Here is a 21,248-nt window from a genome sequence, read left to right as displayed (position 1 = left end):
GATAATTATTGTTATACTTCTGTGTGTTCATTTTTTCATACCTCTTTTTGGATCTGCTTGTCTAGTGTAAATCTATTGACCCTTACAAATATGTCCTCCCTGCATGTCAAAGCGGAAAGGATTTACAGGAAATTACGTATTCGATCTGCTGTCATGTGATCCGGTGAATCAGTCATATCCATGGAGGCTGATAGAGCCGGGAAGCACTGTAAACAACGCAATAATCACAAAAATAGATTGATTTCACTGTCAAGACATGGAGCAAAGTGTCATGGCTGTTTTCAGTGAGTCGGAACGGAATGTGTTCCGATAGTTTATGTACAGAAGCTTTTTGTCCGTGACTACAGAGGCCTGCTGTAGCAATAGCAATAGTGCAGAGGGCCCCCATTGCAGGGGTAGCAGCGGATATTCAGCTAACGTTTTGTAACTAGCATAGCTATCTATAAGCATTGCTGCTAAATTTCTGTCGCACCTCAATATAACATTTCATAAAGTCTGAGCTATCAGTTTTCAGACTGCAAGATGCAAGGGGAAACAGCGGCAATACGAATATCTGACAGCGAAGGGAAGCTGGATGTTTACACCCCAAATCGGACCCCGAGCTCTGGGAGGGGAAGTTCAAAAAGCTGGCAATACAGGTATGATTGGATAATTAACTAAATAAATAGACGTAATCAGCGGTAGCTGTCTAGTTGATAATGTAGCTTTCTTGTTATTTTCTCGATCAATGTCAGCGTCACGTACCTTGTCACTTAGCTAGCTCATGTTAGCTAACGTTCGTGAAAGAAACTAGCCATAACATAAAAACATCCATCATTAGCTAGCAGCATAGATTGATTCATCCTGCATGGATAACCACTTGGTGGAAAAGCAGGCTAATGTTAGCACGCGTGTGGGGGTGGCTAGTAATTAGCTAGCTACTGCGTTGAAATGTTTATTTTAGTTAGGCAGTTTCCGGGCTACCTACCCGACCCTTATTTGTCGAGTAAAGTCCTAACCTATGGTAAAGTCACTCCTTCCGATGGAAAGATAGCTGGCTAACGTTAACTTTGTTTGGCTTCATATAGAAAACCCATCTGTCTCAAGTTATTAATTGCGAAAACATGCAGATACATTGAATAACATTAGTTTCCCAGATTGTTCAAGCAAAACTTTGGGTAACGTTAAAATATCTGTGTTGCTTAAGTTGGCTGTAAATCAAGGGGTGTCTCTTGGTTAGCTTGCGACAGATTGCGTTTTCAAAGTTATTTTGCCCTTTACCCAGATAGTTCCCCCCTGAAATCTGGTAAGTGATGTTGTTATTGTTTAGTGTAACGTTAACGTTATAGCTATAGCTACGATCTTCACATTGTAAAGTTAGCGTGTTATTCGTAGTTTGGACAACCAGATGCCAAACTGAGGTTAAAATCAGAAATACATCTATCAGTTTCAACGGACACTCGGACAGCGCTTACGAAAATGTCCATCGTACAACTTGAACGTAACTCATGTTTGATGTTCAGGTTAAGACTAATTTATATGAATTTTAGATTACCACAACTAACATCAGCGTTTGACTTTGTTTTTTTAATGAGTTATTTTACCACATATGAAAACATGGGTAGAAGAAGGTAGCTTGACATTGACTGCAGAAATGATGTATAACGGTTGGATTTTATTTTCTGGTTCTTTATTCTTCGTGGTTCAACTGAATTTATGTAAAACTGGAATATGTGTAGGCCTATTTCCACACGGCTGGTCTGTGGAGGGCAGATTACATGGCATTCAGATAATGCATAATAGGCATAATGCATTTCGGGAGCTTCTAATTATATAAGGTTTTAATCACATATTTTGTCAAAATTAGTTATTCATTTGTTGTAAACATGCTCTTTATCTGTCCAACAGATGAAACGGTTAGAATTACTTGCAAACCTTGCATAGGTGAACAATAATAACATGGGATGTGTACATTCTAAAGCCTTCTCTCTAAACTATTTGTGCGTTGAACCCTTTAATATTGAGCTTCTGATTTATGCAGCAAAGTTGATTCAAGTTGAGTTTGCTCAAATAATGCAACTGCCCTGCCCCACCTGGGAATCATAACCGTATCAGGTTACAAGCACAGTTACTTTAAGGCTTTTAGCCACTGCTCTGTTTCTGATTCTGATTTACAATGAGAGGCATCTCGAACTTGAAAGACTATGGCTCCTCAGTTTCTGTAGTGGATTATCTGTGCCAGAGAAAGCTGAAGAAATAACAGAGCATCACTCCCGTGACTTTTTGACACGTGACGGGAAATTCATTGTCGTCCACCCCAGGAACTGGGGCCGCCGTTAGGGTTAGCCGAAACATTATGTGGCTGACCTACACACCCAAGTCCGTTCATATGTTTCACCCTCAGAACAGTTCTGTGGTTTCACTCGTACATTCATCCAAAACTCTTGATTGATTTTTGGGTTACCTAGCTGTCAACAATCATTCAGTTGTCAAAATGAGCCATGTTTTAAGGGATACTTAATTTCTCACTCAAGTAAAAATATTTTTCAGTTTTATTGTAGCTTAGGTCGATTGGTCCAGTCTTCTGGAGAAAAAAAAAAAACCGCAGAGACCAGTTTGGGTCCAAGCTGGGCAGTCTTTTATTTATTTTTTGCTGGTAAAGCTGATAATGGAAATAGCTGTGCTGGTATATATGTTAGTTGTGGTAGACCAGCTTTAGTCATGCTATGCCAGCTGGATCCAGTATGTTCAACACCAGCATAGCCATTATCACTCATCTCAGCTGTTTTTTTAGCAGGACAGAGTGCTTTTGTGCGTGATGAAGGATATTTTCTGTCTCTGATGACCTTTAGGTTTACAAAGGCAAGTATTGGGCATTCTGGGGTTTGTGGTTTAAAGCAAGAAAATACAATTTGGGTAACTCCAAACCAAGCTTATACAGCACTATTTTTAACTGTGATTTGTCACCAAAAAGTGTGCTTTTTTGGATTCACATTGACGTCACTGTTTCTATTTTTTGCCAAAATGTAGCGATCACATGGAGAATATTGATGGCTATCTGATGAAGTACACCAACCTGGTGACCGGATGGCAATATCGGTGAGTGGAGCCCTGCGTACACATCTCCTCCAATCAATAGTCTTTTAGCGCTGGTCGATTTCTTTCTCTGCGTCTGGCTATAGGCACTGGCTTTAAGTGTATCCGCATTGACTGGCTGATTCGTTTCAAAATTTCTCAAGCTGTTTCTTTTGGCTGGAGCCACACGCAGCAAATTCGGTTGCCATTAAAACATGCTGTGGGCGCACTTAGTGATGTGTTATTGTTTCACTTGCTTACAACCTGCAGTGAAAAAAAAAAAAAAAAAAAAAAAAAACGCATGTTTAAAAATATTTTAAGAGTAAAGGCAGGCTAATCCCACACTGAGGTCGAGCGGAGGGGATTGGGTGAACTTGAATGTAGGTCAGAGGAGGGCTCCCAGCAATGCAAAGAGCTTATGTCGCCTACATTTGACTAGAGCTTTGCCTGAGTTGAAGGGCTGCTATTTCTCAGAAATTCATTGATGGATTAAAGAACTTGGTTTTGCTGTTAAGTGCCCACACCTGGTTTTTTGGGTCTGAATACAGTACTGATTATTAAGATGAGTACATCTCCAGAGACACTGGCTCTCCAGGCTGGAGGTTACAGGCCGGATCTGTGGTGGGGTTCACAAAGCTCTTGGTCCATTTCAGATTGAGCCTGTCATGGTCTCACTTGCTGGTTTATACTGTTTATACTGTAACCAGATGTGTAAAAGCTATAATCTAGTGCAATGCATCTTTTCTCTTCGGAGACTAATGTTTTTTTGTACGTTGTCCCTGAAATAAACTTCTAAATAAATAAATAAAACTCCATGACTAGGAGTTCTGCATTCAGTTGTATTGGGTGTGTTCGTATTCTGCACGTGGTCTGGTTTAAAAGGGATTTTTCTAGGGAACATGTTAATTTGGACACACTGCTTGTTCTTCGATCAGAGCTGCAGGCGTCCTTGCCTTGGCCTGCCTTTGATAGGTGTCATAAAACTAAAAGCTATCCCTGGGGTTGGTTTCCTGTAATATCTGACCGGAGTTGATATCCGTTTGCATGTTACGCTCTAAAAGTGTGGGAAGCTGTGCATCCTGTCTCTGGGAGGCCAGGCCGATGGCTGTTTAACACGTCGAGCAGCACGCACACACCCATGTTTGCCCCGTGAGGAGCCGGATTCTTCACCTGCCAGCCTCAACACGTCAACACTTTAGGTGGATGTTCCGTAGTCGTTCCCAGGAGGTCTTAATAGCCCCCCCCCCCCCCCCCCTCCCCCCACCAGGTTCTTTGTGTTGAACAACGAGGCGGGGTTGCTGGAGTACTTTGTGAACGAGCAGTCCCGGCCCCAGAAGCCCCGCGGCACGCTACCCCTGGCCGGGGCGGTCATCTCCCCCAGCGATGAGGACTCGCACACCTTCACCGTCAACGCCATCAGCGGGGAGCAGTACAAGCTGAGAGGTGACGACCCTGAGCCCCATCTTCCAGACCTGTCTCAAATACGTCACTGTTCTGCATTCAAATACTTTTCTGTGCTCGATTGATCTTGCCTGGTGCAGTTCAGCCAACCAAGAGGACCGGTTGGTGGGGGATTTACACTTTGTAGGTTCCAGTACAGTAAAGCGTAGAATGTTTTAATTCAAAAGAATTACGTATTTTGAGCAAGGTCTGCCGTGTTCACATCTCAGGATGTTGAAACAGTCAGATTGACAAGGCGAATAATGCTTTCATTGTACTGTACACGCAATGTACTTTGTGCGGTACAGTAAATGATTCCTTCAGAAAGGGCTTACTTTTTTTACCCATGATATTATGTACTCCTTAATTACCCAGTGTACACCTGATCATTGAAACTAGGTCAGCAAGCCAAACCCCATTGTGTTTGTATAAGTACGAGGGAAACATTTTGAAAGAGTCTGCACGGTTATGTAAAAAGCTTCACCCGATGGTTGTGAAAAACCAGCACGTACAGGGGTCAGTGTTTCAAAACCCTACACACACAAACACGCATACATTGCCACACCTGAACACACACATAAGCACTTACCCCCAGGCAAACTCTATCCTACATGCTTTCACAAGCTCACCCGCGCAAGCAAACCTGCTCGCCCACACTCACTGACATGCTGTCAGCCTTTCAAAGGGGAAATGATGCAGCTGTTCACTCCCTTCTTCCTCTTAGGAAGTGTAGTCTGTGTGTCCACATTAACTTGCTATAAGGCTATCCGGACTAGCTGAAATGAGCGTCTTCTTCAGTTTGACATTGATTTTGATGTTCTTCCAAAGCCTTTCCGCTCAGAGACCTAGACCTTGGTCTCCGTTCTAGCCTCTCTATAATGCTGTTTCTTTAATGGTCTCTGATCCAGTTGTTATGGAAGATGGATATGAACTGTGGTCTAAGATTATAGGAGTATTCTGCTTAATCATTTGGCATACGCTCTTAACCAGAGTGACTGAAGAAAGCCATCTTAACAAGATGTGTTTACCTGTACGTATATATCGCAAGAACTGCGTCTGTGAAGCACATCTGGAAACAGATGTAAGTCTCAGATCATATAAAGTGACTTGATAGAGAACCAAAGTATTATCTGTGGCAGCTTGTGTGGCAGCTTGCTCCCCACTAGCATACATGCAGTGCTTAATGCTGATCTGTAATATCACATCTTTAGTTTTGGTAAGGGGTGTCCATGTTGTGGTACGGTGGGCTTCTGGGAGATGTAGTCTTATTTGGTTTCGTTCACAGCCACTGATGCAAAGGAGAGGCAGCATTGGGTGAGCAGGCTGCAGATCTGCACCCAGCACCACACCGAGGCCATGGGCAAGGTGAGGATTTCTGCGTCCACTCGCTGACCTCAGATCAGTTTGGAGCTCGTTCTCCACTGATATTCTCTGATTTGGGTCCTTGACGCCACATTCAAATGGTAAAAGCCAAGCTTTGTTTCTTTGAAATTCAAGGCTGCAGATGCTGGAAGTGTCATTGACAGGCCCGTAGGGGGCAGCCTTGTGTATGAAGTAAGCAGTAAAAGGTGTGCCTGTGTCCAGCAGGATTTCTTGATGTTGACCCGCAGAGGGCTTTTAAAAAATAACACCCAACTGATCTGGTTAGGCGCCTTCAGCAAATCCAGATCATGGTTGACCTAGAACTTTAGAACGGTCAATTGGAAGAGACTGGCAGTTTGGAGAATTTCAAATATAATATTGACCTTTATTTCAAAAATAACACAAGGCCAACTTGTGTAAGTGAATTACTGCTGTGTGCCGCCTCCCTGTCCGGAGAGAGGCTTGGCTCTGGTGGCAGGTAGAGCGTTATTACTTTATTACCCTTATCAGGAGTGACTCCGAAGGTCATCCAGACACAGCTCATGTTGAGAGCAGCCGGTATGACACAGACAAACTGGGCTCAATGAGCAGACTCTGGATCACTCCTTTCAGAATGTGATTTTCTGACTCTCGGCCCCTCCTCAGTTAATCAGGACATAGTGATTTTGAGACCCTAGGTGTCATAACCTAACCATGCCATTGTGAATTCAGACTTTATGGGTCTGAAAATCTGAATTTCATTTTCCGTAAAATATGGGGGGAGGGGAGTTTTCTGCAGGCGTGCTGCTTTTGTTTTGCACATGTACCCGATTGGCTTAGCCAGACTGGGCACAGGTACCTGATTGGCCTAGTCAGATTAGGCACCTGATTGGCCAAAGCACTGCCTACTGAAACCCCCTCTTCCCAAATCGGGATTGTTAGGTCCCCTGAAAAACTGCCAGTCTCTTCACAAACATATTTCAAATCTAGTTCTGACCCAAGTTCATTTCCTGGGGGCTGTAGTTCATCAGCTAAATCCCATATAGGATAATTTGATTGTAGAATATACAGAGTGATTCTCTTATGAATAATTTGATGTGAGCCTTTCCACATTTTAAAGAACGTAGTGACTAACCAAGCTACCTCGGAACTAACTCTGTCTGTCTGTTTGTCTGTGCATGTGCACGTGTGCTTGTCTGTGCGGTGCCTGCATGTCTGTGCTTTTGTTTTTGCATGTCCCTGTGTGCATGCATGCTTGCGTGTGTGTGTCTGTGTGTCTGTGTGTGTGTGTGGGTTTGTATTTGTGTGATGTGTGCATGTCTGTACGTATGTGCACGTGTATCTGTATGCTTGCATATGGTACCACTGTGCATGTGTTTGTATAACTGTGTGGGCCTCTGCATGTAATTGTGTGTGTGTGCACGTGAATGCTTGTGTTTCTGTGAGTGTATGGTTATTTGCGTGCCTGTGTAACATTTTTTGTCCGTATAACTGCATGTACATATACTGTGTGTGTGTTTGATTGTGCGCATGAGTATGTGTGTGTTTGTGTGTGTTGTATTATGTGGTATAATGTGTGTGTGTGTGTGTGTGTGTGTGTGTGTGTGTGTGTGTGTGTGTGTGTGTGAATGTATTGTGTGGTATGTGGGGGGGGGGGTGTTGTGGTATGCGGTGTGTGTGTGTTGTATTATGTATTGTGGTATGTGGTGTATGTATACAATGTGTGTTGTACTGTGCGGTGTGTATGTGTGTGTGTGTGTATGCGGTATGCGTGTGTACTGTACTGTGCGGTGTGTGTTGTATTATGTGGTGTGTGTGTTGTACTGTGCGGTGTGTGTGTGTGTTGTACTGTGCGGTGTGTATGTGTGTGTGTGTATGCGTGTATGCGGTATGCGTGTGTACTGTACTGTGCGGTGTGTGTGTGTGTTGTACTGTGCGGTGTGTGTGTGTGTGTGTGCGGTATGCGGGGCGCGTGCAGAGTAACCCCCCCATGAAGTCCCGCAGCTTCTCCATGGCCTCTCAGGGTAGCGGCAGCTCTCCGCTGTCCCAGCGCCGGTCCAGCCAGAACCCCGCGTCCTTCTTCAGCCTCTCGCAGCACAGCACCGGCTCCTCCCTGTACGCCAGCAAGAGATCCCTGCTGCCAGACCACCTGGTGGACGCGCGCGAGGTCAGCTGCTTCTGCGCTCACCCTCCGTCTGGGAGAGAATTACTGACCGCAACTAACACTACTTCTCTGAATTTGTTCTAATAGTTTGATAGCACTCATGGCTACTCTGTTTTATACACACTTTGAGTGCGGTTGTCAGGAATCAGTCATGTTGCTTGACTCCTGTCTGCCAATAGGCAATGTATAGTTGCTGGGTGGGGGGCATTAAAAAGTATCTAAGTATACCCACATGGGGTCTGACAGACAGTTGCAATATATGTGAGTAAATCTTCAGTCTATCTTAACTTTAACCTGGCCTAGCTTTGGCCTAACCCTTAGCCTAAATTGGCTCTGTGCGTTGCAAATGCGTCAACCCCATGTGGGCATACTAATCCTCAAAAGTCTGTCTAAACAAGTATAACTTTAGCTCAACTTAACTTTATTATTGCTTACATTTCAGCAATAGCCAAAGGCATATGGACTAAACATTTGTGTTGTTGATGGTAGGCAACGATATAGTTATTGGACAGGTTTTACTGGTCTTTGAAGTTGGTGTAGTGTAATGGCACGCATGGCTTCTTCTTTAGCCATTTTCAGGAAGAAGGGGAGCAATACAAATAAAAACCTACAGAACGCAGAAATTCCAGGCGCCAAGAACAACATGGCCGCCATGCGGCGTGACTGGCGGGACGATTACACCTATGTAACGTGCACATCCGTGAAAGTAGTGTCGGCTGTGGTACAGTGCTAAATATACACATAAATGAAGGCCATTGTTCTCCCCGTTTCTCCGTCTCTAGGGGCCCCGCAAGCAAACACATCTCTGTTGCAGTCAATGTTATTTCACATTTGCTTGGCTAATACGCCCGTCCGCAGCGATTTAAAATGGCGTATGTTTAACCACACGCGGCTGGGATCTTTACTGAGCCCTTGCTGGTTCAGCGGGCCCTCGGGGTGGGGTGGGGGGGCCCACCGTGGGGGTGGGGACCCGCCGGCTCGTGGTTAGTCGGGCCCTCTGCCCACAGTGCCAGTCTGCCATCATAAACAACCACAGCTCCCTTTCATCACCTCTGTGTGTGCTCTAAGCTAGTGATGTCACTGGTGACATCACCCCGGCCCCCACATTGGTCTTATATGTTCCGTTCAGTTTATTTTGGCCCTTTGCACAATATGTACATAGGAAATAGTTTTTTAGAAAGCCCCCTCCAGAGGTACAAGGATAGTGCAACACTAGCATACAGTACTAGAGGAAAGAAAATGAAACATGCATGTTGAGGTGAGGTACGTGTGTCTCTTCCTCCGTGTGTTTGTATGCGTGTATACTTCTCTCCCTCTCATCCACATTCTCTCTACCCCCTTTCCTCCCTTTGTCCCTCTCTCAGATGATGTCCCAGGCTCAGGGCCAGCACAGGGACCTGATCCAGACCATCGAGGGCCTGCCAGCAGCCCCCGGGCTGTCCCCTCTGGACCAGGACCTGCTGCTGCTGAAGGCCACGTCCATGGCCACGCTCAGCTGCCTGAACGACTGCTTCCACATCCTGCAGCTGCAGCAGGTGGCCCGGCAGAAGGGCCCTCTGGGAGGTGAGCCTCCACTTCCTGTCAGTCATGTGATGTGTCATGCCCTGCAGGCAGCTAGTGGCACACAGCTGTTGGGCCCTTGACCCTGCATTGCTCCAGGGAGGATTGTCCCCTTCGTCTATTGAACTGTAAGCTGCTGTGGATACAAGTGTCAGCTAAATAGCAAATGATTATTATTACTATTATTCATCACATGCCAAACCACCACCCCCAAAATTACACTCCATTGTTTGTCCCTTCTCTGCTGCCAATCACACTGCGTCATCTGCTGTGTGCCCGCCCTCACATGCTCTCACAGCCTTGGTTGAAGCTGTGTTGGTGGGGTTGCAGTTGGGAGTGGTGCACGGGAATGAATGGGTGGAGCTATGGTGTTATCAGTGGCTCAGATTTTAACAAGTCAGCGTTTTGCTATGTGTAGCATAGTCTTTGTCTGTCAGTCTATTGGTTCTTGCATGTCAGATTGGTAGGGCACTGTAGCTCCACACAGTGTGGGGTTCATAGGCCTCACTACAGCACAGTAACTTCACTAATGCACAAATCTTTTGAAGTTGGCTAGCTGGGAAATGGTGGGTTATTTCAGATGAAATAAATATTTGCAGAGCCTTCTGTCATGATGGATAACTGAAACAATTCACTACTCAAGCCTAAGAATACAGTAGCTGTCTGGCTTTGTAATCTTGTGAAAGACTATCCAATTACTTAGCCAACGAAAAGCACTGGCAGCAAATGATTGTGTATGGTTCATTATACATCAGTCTGACTCTATTAGATCAGATTTTCCCCATCTGCAATGAAAATGTCATTTTCAAAATCAATTTTTTCTTTATGGGCGGAGAGCTTAAAATACAGGAGTCAAATGATTAATCTCGGTAGAGTCGGTGAATGAATTATGACTTTTCTGAATGCATACTTAGCAGAAAATGTGCTTATGCGCTCCAGACCTTTCCCTTTGAAGGCAGCTCACAGTAAACTGCATGTGAAAAATGGCTGCTTATTTATCCTGGAACAAACGCGTGATCGTTTTTAAAGTTGACGGCGCTTTTATTCTGTCAAAGCAAGCAAGCATGGGGATGTTTTTCTCCCCGCCTGGTTACCCTTGATAAACGGTATACTAAGCACAGCTGATATGAACTTCAATTACTGCATACTTAGGTGTACCATTTTATACTCAAGAACACTATTTCACCTGGGAAAAGAGATCACCGCTACGGGTGCTTCAAATGTTCTTTGAGCGCAGTACCTCCGAATCTGAAAAGAAAACCTTTTTTTATCTGAAATAAAAATCTGGAAAAAGATATTTTTGAACCAGACTTGCCGTGCGCTTTGTGAAAGGCGGCGGGATTTGGAGAAGTCTGACACGACTGCCCTTTTCCACCTGGGCTTTCACCCTGACTCCAAGCCTTCAGGTTACCCGAATCACCCGGGCTGCAGTCACTAATTAATCCCAGTCTTTCTTCCAGGTAACTAGCTATTCAGGTCGGCCTGCAGCGTTGCCAGACCACTCAAAGTATTTCAACTTGTTGACCCAATTGATTTCTTTTTCTCTCTCTCTGCTTCCTGTTGTGTTCTCCAAGTCGCTCGTTGCATTGAGCGTTGTTCCCGGGCGTGTTCGAAGGTGCAGAATTTTATTGCTTCTGCTCGGAGCCAGGCAGTGGAATATTGTTTCATAATTGATGAGGAACCGTATCTATGCTGATAGGCTGGCAGGAGTAACCAGAGATGAAGGGGTGGGAAGGGGAGCATTGAGTGATGCGCTTGACAGACTAGTCTCACTTGTCACATGCCCCGGGAGAGAACTCGCCAATGCATGAGTGCTTTCCTTGTTTCTTTGGCAACTGTCGTGGCGTTTTCATGGCCCTCCATAAAACGTCATCACAGAAATGGGAGCGAACATGCCCTGCGGCCTGTTTAATTACTCAGACATTTTCTTAAGGACAGATTTGTAAAAAAAAGCTGTTGGGGAAGGGCCCCCTCATCAGTCCCCGCTTCCATTTCACAGTCTCCAATTACCCAGCATGCATATTTTATGAAATTCAACATGTGATGGAACATCTGAAGTTTCCACCAATGGGAGTCCACCTATGGGGGAGGAGTCCCACGTGATGAGCCCCGCCCTCTCTGGGCAGGCTGCTTTTCGAGGTGGAAACGGGCAGGTGAAATTGGTCCCGGTTTCCCACCAATCACGGGAGCGCTTTGCTGTGGGAGGAGCCAGACGGCCGGGGGCCCGGCTCTCCCTTTCCCCCTGGGGCTCAGGTTGCTGCTGTGTGCCTCCCTGGAGCTGTGGAGGGAACGTCCGCAAGCCGCCCCCATCTCTTCCCCGAGGTCTCCTCACCTGTAGGTCTGCTCCTGCAGCGGCTCTGAGCTCCACACGCTCTGTCTTCCAGGCCCGACCATCGAGTGGCTGGGCCCCAAGCTGCCCGACATCCTGAAGAACGGCTCCGCCCTGCCCTGCCTCGACGGGGGCGACGGCAAGACGGACGCGGCCAGCCTGGAGCGCCTGGAAGTGGAGCCCTGCGACTTCGCCAGGGTAGGGCTCCCGCCCGTCTGTCCACTGTACACCTGACTCGGACAAACACCCGCAACCTATTTGTCATGTACTTGTCTTTGCTCAGGGTGACCTGCATCGCGCTCAGTTCACATGCTGCACGGCCTGATATTATAGCGAAGCAGTTCATGTTAGGTGCTTGGCTCAGGGGTGCAAAAGCAGAGGCCATCCTGGGACCTGTATGCGTGTGGTTACAACCACTGTGCCACACTGTATGCATGCTACAGGAATTTCACAGGAGAATGGCTGAACGTTAGAAAGGCAGGGCATCCATCACCAGTGTATTTGTGATTCATAGCGAGAGCGTTTATGTATTAATGGCATAAGTGCTGATGCAAATTTACTTTAAGTAGCACTTTCTCATAAGCAAGCCTGTGAATCATGTTCGGCCTTAACATAAATCCGCGGACTGAAAACAGCGGTTTCCTTTGATCCTTTTGCTGAAAGATGTATTGCTTTTTGGATGGTAATGCTGAAATGTGATGCTATCTAAATGCGTCTGAGAGAGAGAGAGAGCGAGGGCAGAGTTTAAAAGTCTAGATTTAAATCTCTTGCAGGAGCCTTTATCAGATAGCGTTTTATCCGATAAGACGTAAAGCGATAGCCAGGGGCATGTGCCTTAGCCACCGCTGCTGTGCCCTTCTGTCATCGCCTTCTAAACCCGAGAAAAAGTGGGCTGAACAGGACCAGGGAGTAGAGTTACTGCCACCTGTGCCTTTTCACATTTCACTATCAGATGTACACAAGAACTTTTTCTGACAGTGATTCAGAAGGGAAAATTTTACTATGTTCTTCAGCAGTATAATTTTGACTAGGTTATTAATGCTTCATAGAGAGAAAATGACTACATTATACATGAAACTGCATGTGGCAGGTTATAAGCAGCACCGAGCTAAAGGAGGATCATTATTCTCTGTTTTATGAGTTTTATGAAGAATGAGCTGAAGCAGAGCCCTGTGTGCTGCCCCCTACAGGAGCAGGAGGACATAGACCCAGAAGATGAGGTGGAGGACACCTTCACGGATGAGGAGGACGACCTGGGAGCGGTGGAGGAGGAGAGGAGCGTTATCCTGCACCTCCTCTCTCAGCTGAAGCTCGGCATGGACCTCACTCGGGTGAGTCCCCCTCTCCAACCGGACCAGAACTTTACTTACGTGCTTACTAGCTTAATATACGTACGTACTTTCTGACTGACTTACCGAACTTGTGTACCTACGTATGTGTGTGTACTTACTTACATTTTTACTTGCGGATTTGATTAACTGCACTTTCCTTGAGAATCCTTAATAGTTTATATTTTTACTCAAGTACATATAGCTGAATTTAGATTTTTGACCAGCATCTAATTAAATTGGAGAGTTACAAATCTGGTGGTTGGATATTGTCTGGGAAATATAAGGGCCTTACCATTTGGCCTATAATCAGAACTTGCACAATTGAAAAGTTGTTCCAAATTTGAAAATGTACTGTGGTGAAGAGGAAGTGAAACCTGATGACTGGCTGAATCTGCTTAGGGCCGAGTGCTATAAATTGGTGATTGTGAGTCTCTGGGCCTGTCGGTCAGAGGTGCAGGTGGGTGCGTGGGTGACGGTGGGTGCAGTGGTTGCCGTGGGTAACGGTGGGTGCAGTGGTTGCCGTGGGTAACGGTGGGTGCAGTGGTTGCCGTGGGTGACGGTGGGTGCAGTGGTTGCCGTGGGTAACAGTGGGTAACGGTGGGTGCTGTGGGTGCAGTGGTTGTCGTGGGTAACGGTGGGTGCTGTGGTTGCCGTGGCTGACGGTGGGTGCCGTGGCTGACGGTGGGTGCTGCTGCCCCCTGCAGGTGGTGCTGCCCACCTTCATCCTGGAGAAGCGCTCTCTGCTGGAGATGTACGCGGACTTCATGCTGCACCCGGACCTGCTGGTGGCGGTGAGCGACGGGGCGGGGCCGGAGGAGCGCATGGTGAGCTTCGTGGAGTACTACCTCACCTCCTTCCACGAGGGGCGGCGCGGGGCCGTCGCCAAGAAGCCCTACAACCCCATCATCGGAGAGAGCTTCCACTGCTCCTGGAGGGTGCCCCGCTCCCGGCCCCCGCCCGAGGGGGGCCCCCACTCCCCCGACGGCTGCCTGCTGCGCTTCGTGGCCGAGCAGGTCTCGCACCACCCCCCCGTCTCCGGCTTCTACGCCGAGTGCCCGGAACGCCGTCTGTGCGTCAACACCCACGTCTGGACCAAGAGCAAGTTCATGGGCATGTCCATCGGGGTGTCCATGGTGGGAGAGGGTAGGTTGGCCGGCTCTGACCCTCTGTCTGTCTCTCTGTCTGTCTTTCCTTCACCTCCCTCTGACTGTCTCTGTAAGTCAGGAATGTTATTCCTCTTCCTCCCCAAGTCTGTCTCTGGCCGTCTGTCTGGTCATCTGCCAGAAAAGTAGTTTCTCTTCCTGGTCTGTCTGGTCTGTCTGGTCTGTAAAGTAGTCCAGTCTCCATTCAGTGGTCTCATTATGACTAAATCTTTTAATGCCATTTAAATTGTGTTCAGTACGGTTTCCCAGTTAAAATGTCAGCCATGTGGTCTGGCGTTCAAGTGCTTTGGGTAAAGCAGTTTGTTTTTAATTGTTTTCAGATAACATTATGCCTGAATTCAGGTCAACCTTTGATCCACTCATAAAAGAGAACGACTGGTTCACATTCGTATGTCTGTAGCCTTGATTGTAAGTCGTCTGGTTTAGTCTCCACGAGTTGTGTGAAGCAGGTGTTTGTGTGTTTGTAGATGCATGTCAGGTGCTGTATAGCATTGTGATGGTTTGTGGGTCACGCACATAGCAAATCTCTGTGGTGTCGTGTGTTCTTGTTTGTAAACAGTCCTGTCTGCGTGTGTAGTGTTACATCTCCACGGTGACATTTGATAAGTGTGTAAACAAAGAACTTGGGCACTCTGCACGAGGAGAGTGAATGTGGCTGTGTATAAATGTGTCTGTGTCTATACCTGCTACATCTCCATAGTGTCATAGTGTGTAAAAATGTATGAGATGTGTGTTTGTTTTGTGTTGAACCTCCATGGTAGTGTGTGTACTGTGATCTGTGCTGTTAATGTGTGTGAATGAAGTGGTCGATCTCCATGGTGACCTGTACGGTTGGTGTGTCTGAATACAGTGGTAGGTCTTTATGGTGACCTGTACTGTTTGTGTGTCTGAATACAGTGGTAGGTCTCCATGGTGACCTGTACTGTTTGTGTGTCTGAATACAGTGGTAGGTCTCCATGGTGACCTGTACTGTTTCTGTGTCTGAATACAGTGGCAGGTCTCCATGGTGACTTGTACGGTTTGGGAAACTGAAATTGATGCTAGATCTCCATGGTGACCTGTGCTGTTTGTGTGTATGAAAACAGTAGTAGAGTAGATCTCCATGGTGACGTGCGTTGTCTGTGTGCGCAGGCTGCCTGTACCTGATGGAGCACGGTGAGGAGTACACCTTCACCCTGCCGTGTGCCTACGCCCGCTCCATCCTCACCGTGCCCTGGGTGGAGCTGGGGGGGAAGGTCACCGTCTCCTGCGCCAAGACGGGCTACTCTGCCGCAATCACCTTCCAGACCAAGCCCTTCTACGGGGGCAAGCTGCACAAGTGAGCAGGCCTCACACAACACACACCGTGCCCCACACACCGTGCCCCACACCTCCCAGCGCGACACACACCGTGCCCCACACCTCCCAGCGCCACACACACCGTGCTCCACACCTCCCAGAGCGACACACACCGTGCCCCACACCTCCCAGCGCCACACACACCGTGCTCCACACCTCCCAGAGCGACACACACCGTGCCCCACACCTCCCAGACCGACACACACCGTGTTCCACACCTCCCAGAGCGACACACACCGTGCCCCACACCTCCCAGAGCGACACACACCGTGCCCCACACCTCCCAGCGCCACACACACCGTGCTCCACACCTCCCAGACCGACACACACCGTGCCCCACACACTGTTCTCCACACCTCCCAGACCGACACACACCGTGTTCCACACCTCCCAGAGCGACACACTCCGTGCTCCACACACTGTTTTCCACACCTCCCAGAGCGACACACACCGTGTTCCACACCTCCCAGCGCCACACACACCGTGCCCCACACCTCCCAGAGCGACACACACCGTGCCCCACACCTCCCAGAGCGACACACACCGTGCCCCACACCTCCCAGAGCGACACACACCGTGCCCCACACACTGTTCTCCACACCTCCCAGACCGACACACACCGTGCCCCACACCTCCCAGACCGACACGCAGATCATTCTACATTCAACACGGAAGACATGCCACATGCCTTCCCACACAACAACCAGTGTATTCCACACGTCTCCTAGTGCAACATGGGACATGCTCCACACACCTGCATACACAGACCTGAACGCCCATCTCCACATACAACACAGAGCAAGCTCAACCCATCTCCACATCCAACACAGAACAAGCTCAACCCATCTCCACATACAACACAGAGCAAGCTCAACCCATCTCCACATACAACACAGAACAAGCTCAACCCATCTCCACATACAACACAGAGCAACTCAACCCATCTCCACATACAACACAGAGCAAGCTCAACCCATCTCCACATACAACACAGAGCAAGCTCAACCCATCTCCACATACAACACGGAGCAAGCTCAACCCATCTCCACATACAACACGGAGCAAGCTCAACCCATCTCCACATACAACACGGAGCAAGCTCAACCCATCTCCACATACAACACGGAGCAAGCTCAACCCATCTCCACATACAACACAGAGCAACTCAACCCATCTCCACATACAACACAGAGCAACTCAACCCATCTCCACATGCAACACAGAGCAAGCTCAACCCATCAGCACACACAACTCCACACACAACTCCACACACAACTCCACACACAACTCCACACACAACTCCACACACAACTCCACACACAACTCCACACACAACTCCGCTCACGTTTTACCCATCTCTGCATACAACTCCGCACGTGTTCCACACACAGTCTTACTCACACCGCTGTGGGCCCCTGGCTTGGACTACGGGCCCTTGGCTCGCTCACGGGGGACCGGGCTCCTGGGCCCCTATGTCTGCAGTGCTAAGAGAGGTCGTTTATGCGAAGCGTCACACAGATATAATAGCCCTAAAGGTGTCCCCCCTCCTCTCCCCGCAGAGTGACGGCCGAGGTGAAACACAACAGCACCAACGCGGTGGTGTGCCGCGTGCAGGGTGAGTGGAACGGAGCCCTGGAGTTCAGCTACAGCAACGGAGACACGCGTGTGGTGGACGTCACAAAACTCCCCGTCACCAAGAAACGCGTCCGGCCCATCGAGCAGCAGGGCCCCTACGAGTCCAGGTGAGGGAAGGGGCTGCGGGCTTCAATCCCGATGCCCGTTTCACTGCTGACGCAATGCTCCTTAGGCCATTCTGTGAGATTACTGCACCCTCGGAACACGTCCGGTCCGCTTGGGTGTATCCAGTTGACATTTCCTTAATGCGTTTTATTTCTTCCTTTTAAAATGTAAGGATAGAGAGGATCTTGGCTGCAGGAGGTGTCAGTACTGGGTTTACTGTGTTTACCGGGTTCACTGAGGAGCCTGATGTGTTGATTCCAGGCGTCTGTGGCAGCACGTGACGGAGTCGCTGCGTCAGAAGGACATGGACAAAGCCACGGAGCACAAGCGCCACCTAGAGGAGAGACAGAGGACAGAGGAGCGGCACCGCACCGAGACAGAAACGCCCTGGAGGACACGGTACTTCGAGCGGGAGGTCAGTACGCTATGACAGCGGGAAATCTTGCTCTTTTAACCATAACACAGTGGTAAGAACATCTATTGCGGTGCCTGCTCTACAGTGGATGTCTTTTACACCATTGAATGAAACACGAATAAATTAATACTTAATTCACTAATGAATAATTAAATAGACCTATGCTTATTATTATTATGATGTTTATTTTATTTGAAATATTAAATTATGTTCAGTGTGATGTGCAGGGACCTGGGCTTGTAATGGTTGCTGGTTTGATTCAGGTGCTTAACCTGAATTGCTACTGTAAAATATTGAGCCTCTATAAATGGGTTTACTATGGGAAAATTAGAAAGATGTGTAAGTTCCTCTGGATAAGAATATCTGCTAAATTTGTTAATGTAATGTCATTTTTGTCTACAGTGTGAATTTGGGTGGTAGTTAAAATTAGTCATTAATATGCAGCTATGTGCCTTAAAGGTGCTATACACTGAATAGCCCTTAGTTATATGATATCATTAATCTCCAGCAAATTGGCTATTAAATGTATCTTACTGGTATGACCACTTGGTATTTAAACTTTCAGCTTATTATCAATGTACCTTTTCAAAATGCATTGTGGTCATTTTAAAATCTCTAGCCAATTACTTGGCTTTTGCTTAAAATAATCAAATGTCAAAGTGATGATTAGAGTGCTCACATTAATGATGATGATTATGATGTTATAGCATATCCAAACAGGATATGCTATGACACCAAGTTAAGTAAATGTCAGCTAAAACCGGCATTAGTTCAGTTGTATTTTTTAGACCTTAATTACACAGCTCAGAACGGTCACCATGGTCGCATCTGAATATCATACAATGAGCCCTCTTGAATATTTTCAAGAACCTCTCGAAGTCTAAGCATCACTAAAGTGTATTTTTTGTTTCTTTCTCAGGGTGAAGGTTGGGTATATCACAAACCGCTGTGGAAAACTGCTTCATCAAACCCTTGAAGGCAGTCTTGCGGCCCAGGTCCTTCAAAAATAACTGTTACTATGACCGCTTGAGTTTCAGCACGGCTACCCGGGCGAGTTCATCTTCTCTTTTGTTTTCACATTTAAGACACGGTCTGTCCTCCTCAATTCACAGAAATATGCCACCAACGCGTGACATCACGTGACGAAAAGCTGTCCAACTTTGTTTTGTTTTTTGTTTTGTTTTTTCGCAAAGGACAACGAAAATCTGGACACGGTGCATATTTTTGTAAATCCTGATTGATACTTTTGTATAATCGCATATTAAACAGTCTTAAGATCAACATGTATTCTTGTACATATTTAGGTACTCAAGTGACGCTGCCTTAAACCTAACAGGACTGGCAGCTGAACGCAGTACCGTTTCGGTAAGCACTGAGCGTCTGGACCAGGTGTTGTTTATATGTTTTTCAGGGAGTTTGAGCAGACTATGCCATAGCCGAGCGAGGCGCCTGTGACCCGTTTAGTAATCAGTTATGTTTGTTTTACATATTTCTGTTGCACGGAGTAGCCTACAGAGATTCCACACAGGCACAAAAAACGGGGCAATGGCTCGCCATCCTATTGAGGTGGAGAAGCCAGATCCAAATACATTTATGAATCATCCTTGTATCCGGAATGACGCCGCGCTGCTTCACATTTTATATACCTGCTGTTCACACTAAATTATATCCTGGTAACTGTCGTCACGAGTTGACGGAAGTTTGCGCTGCTTGTAGTGACAAAAACAAACTTTGACGTTACGATGGCGGAAAGGTATCTTCGGCTGTTTGATGCACAGGTTTGATGAGTGCCCTGGACTATTTATTTTTTCTATCGCAAGCTGAGGGGGTGTGCTTATTTTGGTTCGTTTTGCATGACGATATCAGAATAAGCCGATGAAAGAAAAATAAATATTCATTTACATTGGGCTTAAAACGGACCAAAGTTAACTTCACGTATTTTCAGATCTCATGCACATTTGATTCGGTAAATACCACAGTGTACTGTTAAATTTACCTATCGCATATGTTGGTTTAATTTGCATTTGCGTGAATGAATGAGTTTATTACGCAGACTAATCCATCTATTAATGTTTCAGGGGATATTTTGTGCTGCATCTCATGTAATTCTATTATACCACTTTTTGTTACAGACCATTAAACATGGCAAATAAAAATGGCTGGAATGTGACTTGAATTTACTTTGATTATTTGCGGTGCTGGCGTGGAGTTTAGTGCTAATAAAGGCCAATTTCCTGGAGAGTAGCAGCAACATAATCTAATGAAGGATACATTGACCGTTATGAAGGTTCACAAGTTGATTTCACATGTTCATGTTTTTCGTTTTAAATCCTTACTGTAAAGACTACACCGATTTAATCCGCATGTGGAATTGATCGAAAAAGAGTTGAGCATCTTTCCTGTTAGTAATGGAGTTTATATACTGCAATGGATAAGAGAAACAGTGTTCCGCATGCGTGCGTTTTGTTTAATGTTCGTCGGCTAGCCTCTCCCTCTGCAGCGTTGTGCCTTAAGCTATTTTCGAGTTTTGTCTTCCAGGTTGTGAATATGGCATATCTCCCAGACGTCTTAAGTCCCCGTTTTGTCTCCTTGTCCGAGCTATAAACGATACCATGACATGGGCTTACGTACTGGTGTAGTTTTTGGTTTGGGTATCGGTGTGGTTCGGCGCATTCCTCGAGAAAACGGACAGAACATCTGCTAAACGATGAATTGGAACTGACATTTTTTGTTCCCAGTGCAACGAAAAGGGAGGTCACGCCGATGCAACTTCGGAGTGGTGTTCATGCATATCGACTTTGTTTTTGAATCTTTCTGTTTGTCTTGCTAACCTGTGAAATGCACTGACATCTACTTTATCACAACACTTCTTGTAGACATAGATAGCTAAGTGTGATACTGAATGAATAAATAACAGATAATCTATTGTGTTTCGGGGTGAAGTCATTTTCTGTAATTGTTTTCACGTGTAAATAATGCAATAATGCGTGTGGTGGGTCCCAGCAAACAAAACCGACAGGCTGGTCTGATACATGAACAGTTTATAAAATATACACAGAATTTACAGTTGTGACACCAGTTCACAAAATCTACAAAGTACAAAAGTATGCTTGAACATTGCTCTTGCTTCCACCCCTTTTCATTAAAACGGTTGTAAATGATGTAAACAGGGCTGATCTCTTGAAGACATATCTAAGCTAAGCATAGAAACAATTAAGTTGTAAAATAAGGACATTTAGGTTCTCATCATATGGCCATCACATTTGTTTCTTTGGTCCTCTCACAGTACATTTTAACAATATAACATGTATTGTAACAGGTTTGAGAAATGGCACATGCATGTACCCACACATTGTATGATGTTGATTTCATG

General features: G+C 46.5%; 1 protein-coding gene across 7 annotated transcripts; it reads left to right on the top strand.

The window, feature by feature from the left end:
- Nucleotides 1-144: 144 nt before the first annotated feature.
- Nucleotides 145-20,800, top strand: osbpl11 (oxysterol binding protein-like 11). 7 transcript variants are annotated; one of them, XM_061226438.1, is made up of 14 exons: nt 952-1,285; nt 2,777-2,841; nt 3,010-3,078; nt 4,322-4,497; nt 5,780-5,859; nt 7,814-8,002; nt 9,364-9,562; nt 11,944-12,086; nt 13,079-13,219; nt 13,924-14,362; nt 15,514-15,700; nt 17,280-17,462; nt 17,722-17,875; nt 18,795-20,800. In XM_061226438.1, exons 3-14 carry the CDS (start codon nt 3,017-3,019, stop codon nt 18,849-18,851), a joined length of 2,010 nt encoding a protein of 669 aa, XP_061082422.1. In that variant the 5' UTR covers nt 952-1,285; nt 2,777-2,841; nt 3,010-3,016; the 3' UTR covers nt 18,852-20,800. The 7 variants fall into 7 exon arrangements, with proteins under 7 accessions (XP_061082418.1, XP_061082417.1, XP_061082416.1 ...); XM_061226437.1 differs by having other exon boundaries at nt 2,774-2,841; XM_061226434.1 differs by lacking the exons at nt 952-1,285; nt 2,777-2,841 and adding an exon at nt 145-638 and having other exon boundaries at nt 7,859-8,002.
- Nucleotides 20,801-21,248: the final 448 nt, after the last annotated feature.

This window comes from Conger conger, chromosome 17 (genome assembly GCF_963514075.1).
Source record: "Conger conger chromosome 17, fConCon1.1, whole genome shotgun sequence".
Classification (NCBI taxonomy): Eukaryota; Metazoa; Chordata; class Actinopteri; order Anguilliformes; family Congridae; genus Conger; species Conger conger.
Note: the sequence above shows the minus strand (reverse complement) of the source record. Positions and strands in the feature narration are given on the sequence as shown.

What these genes read in the sequence shown, in the direction of transcription:
- osbpl11 (XM_061226432.1), top strand. Translation starts at nt 523, where the DNA reads ATGCAAGGGGAAACAGCGGCAATACGAATATCTGACAGCGAAGGGAAG. An exon ending in GGAGCAGTACAAGCTGAGAG is followed by an intron (nt 4,498 to 5,779) that starts GTGACGACCCTG and finishes TTTCGTTCACAG; the next exon opens with CCACTGATGCAAAGGAGAGG. An exon ending in GCAGAAGGGCCCTCTGGGAG is followed by an intron (nt 9,563 to 11,943) that starts GTGAGCCTCCAC and finishes TCTGTCTTCCAG; the next exon opens with GCCCGACCATCGAGTGGCTG.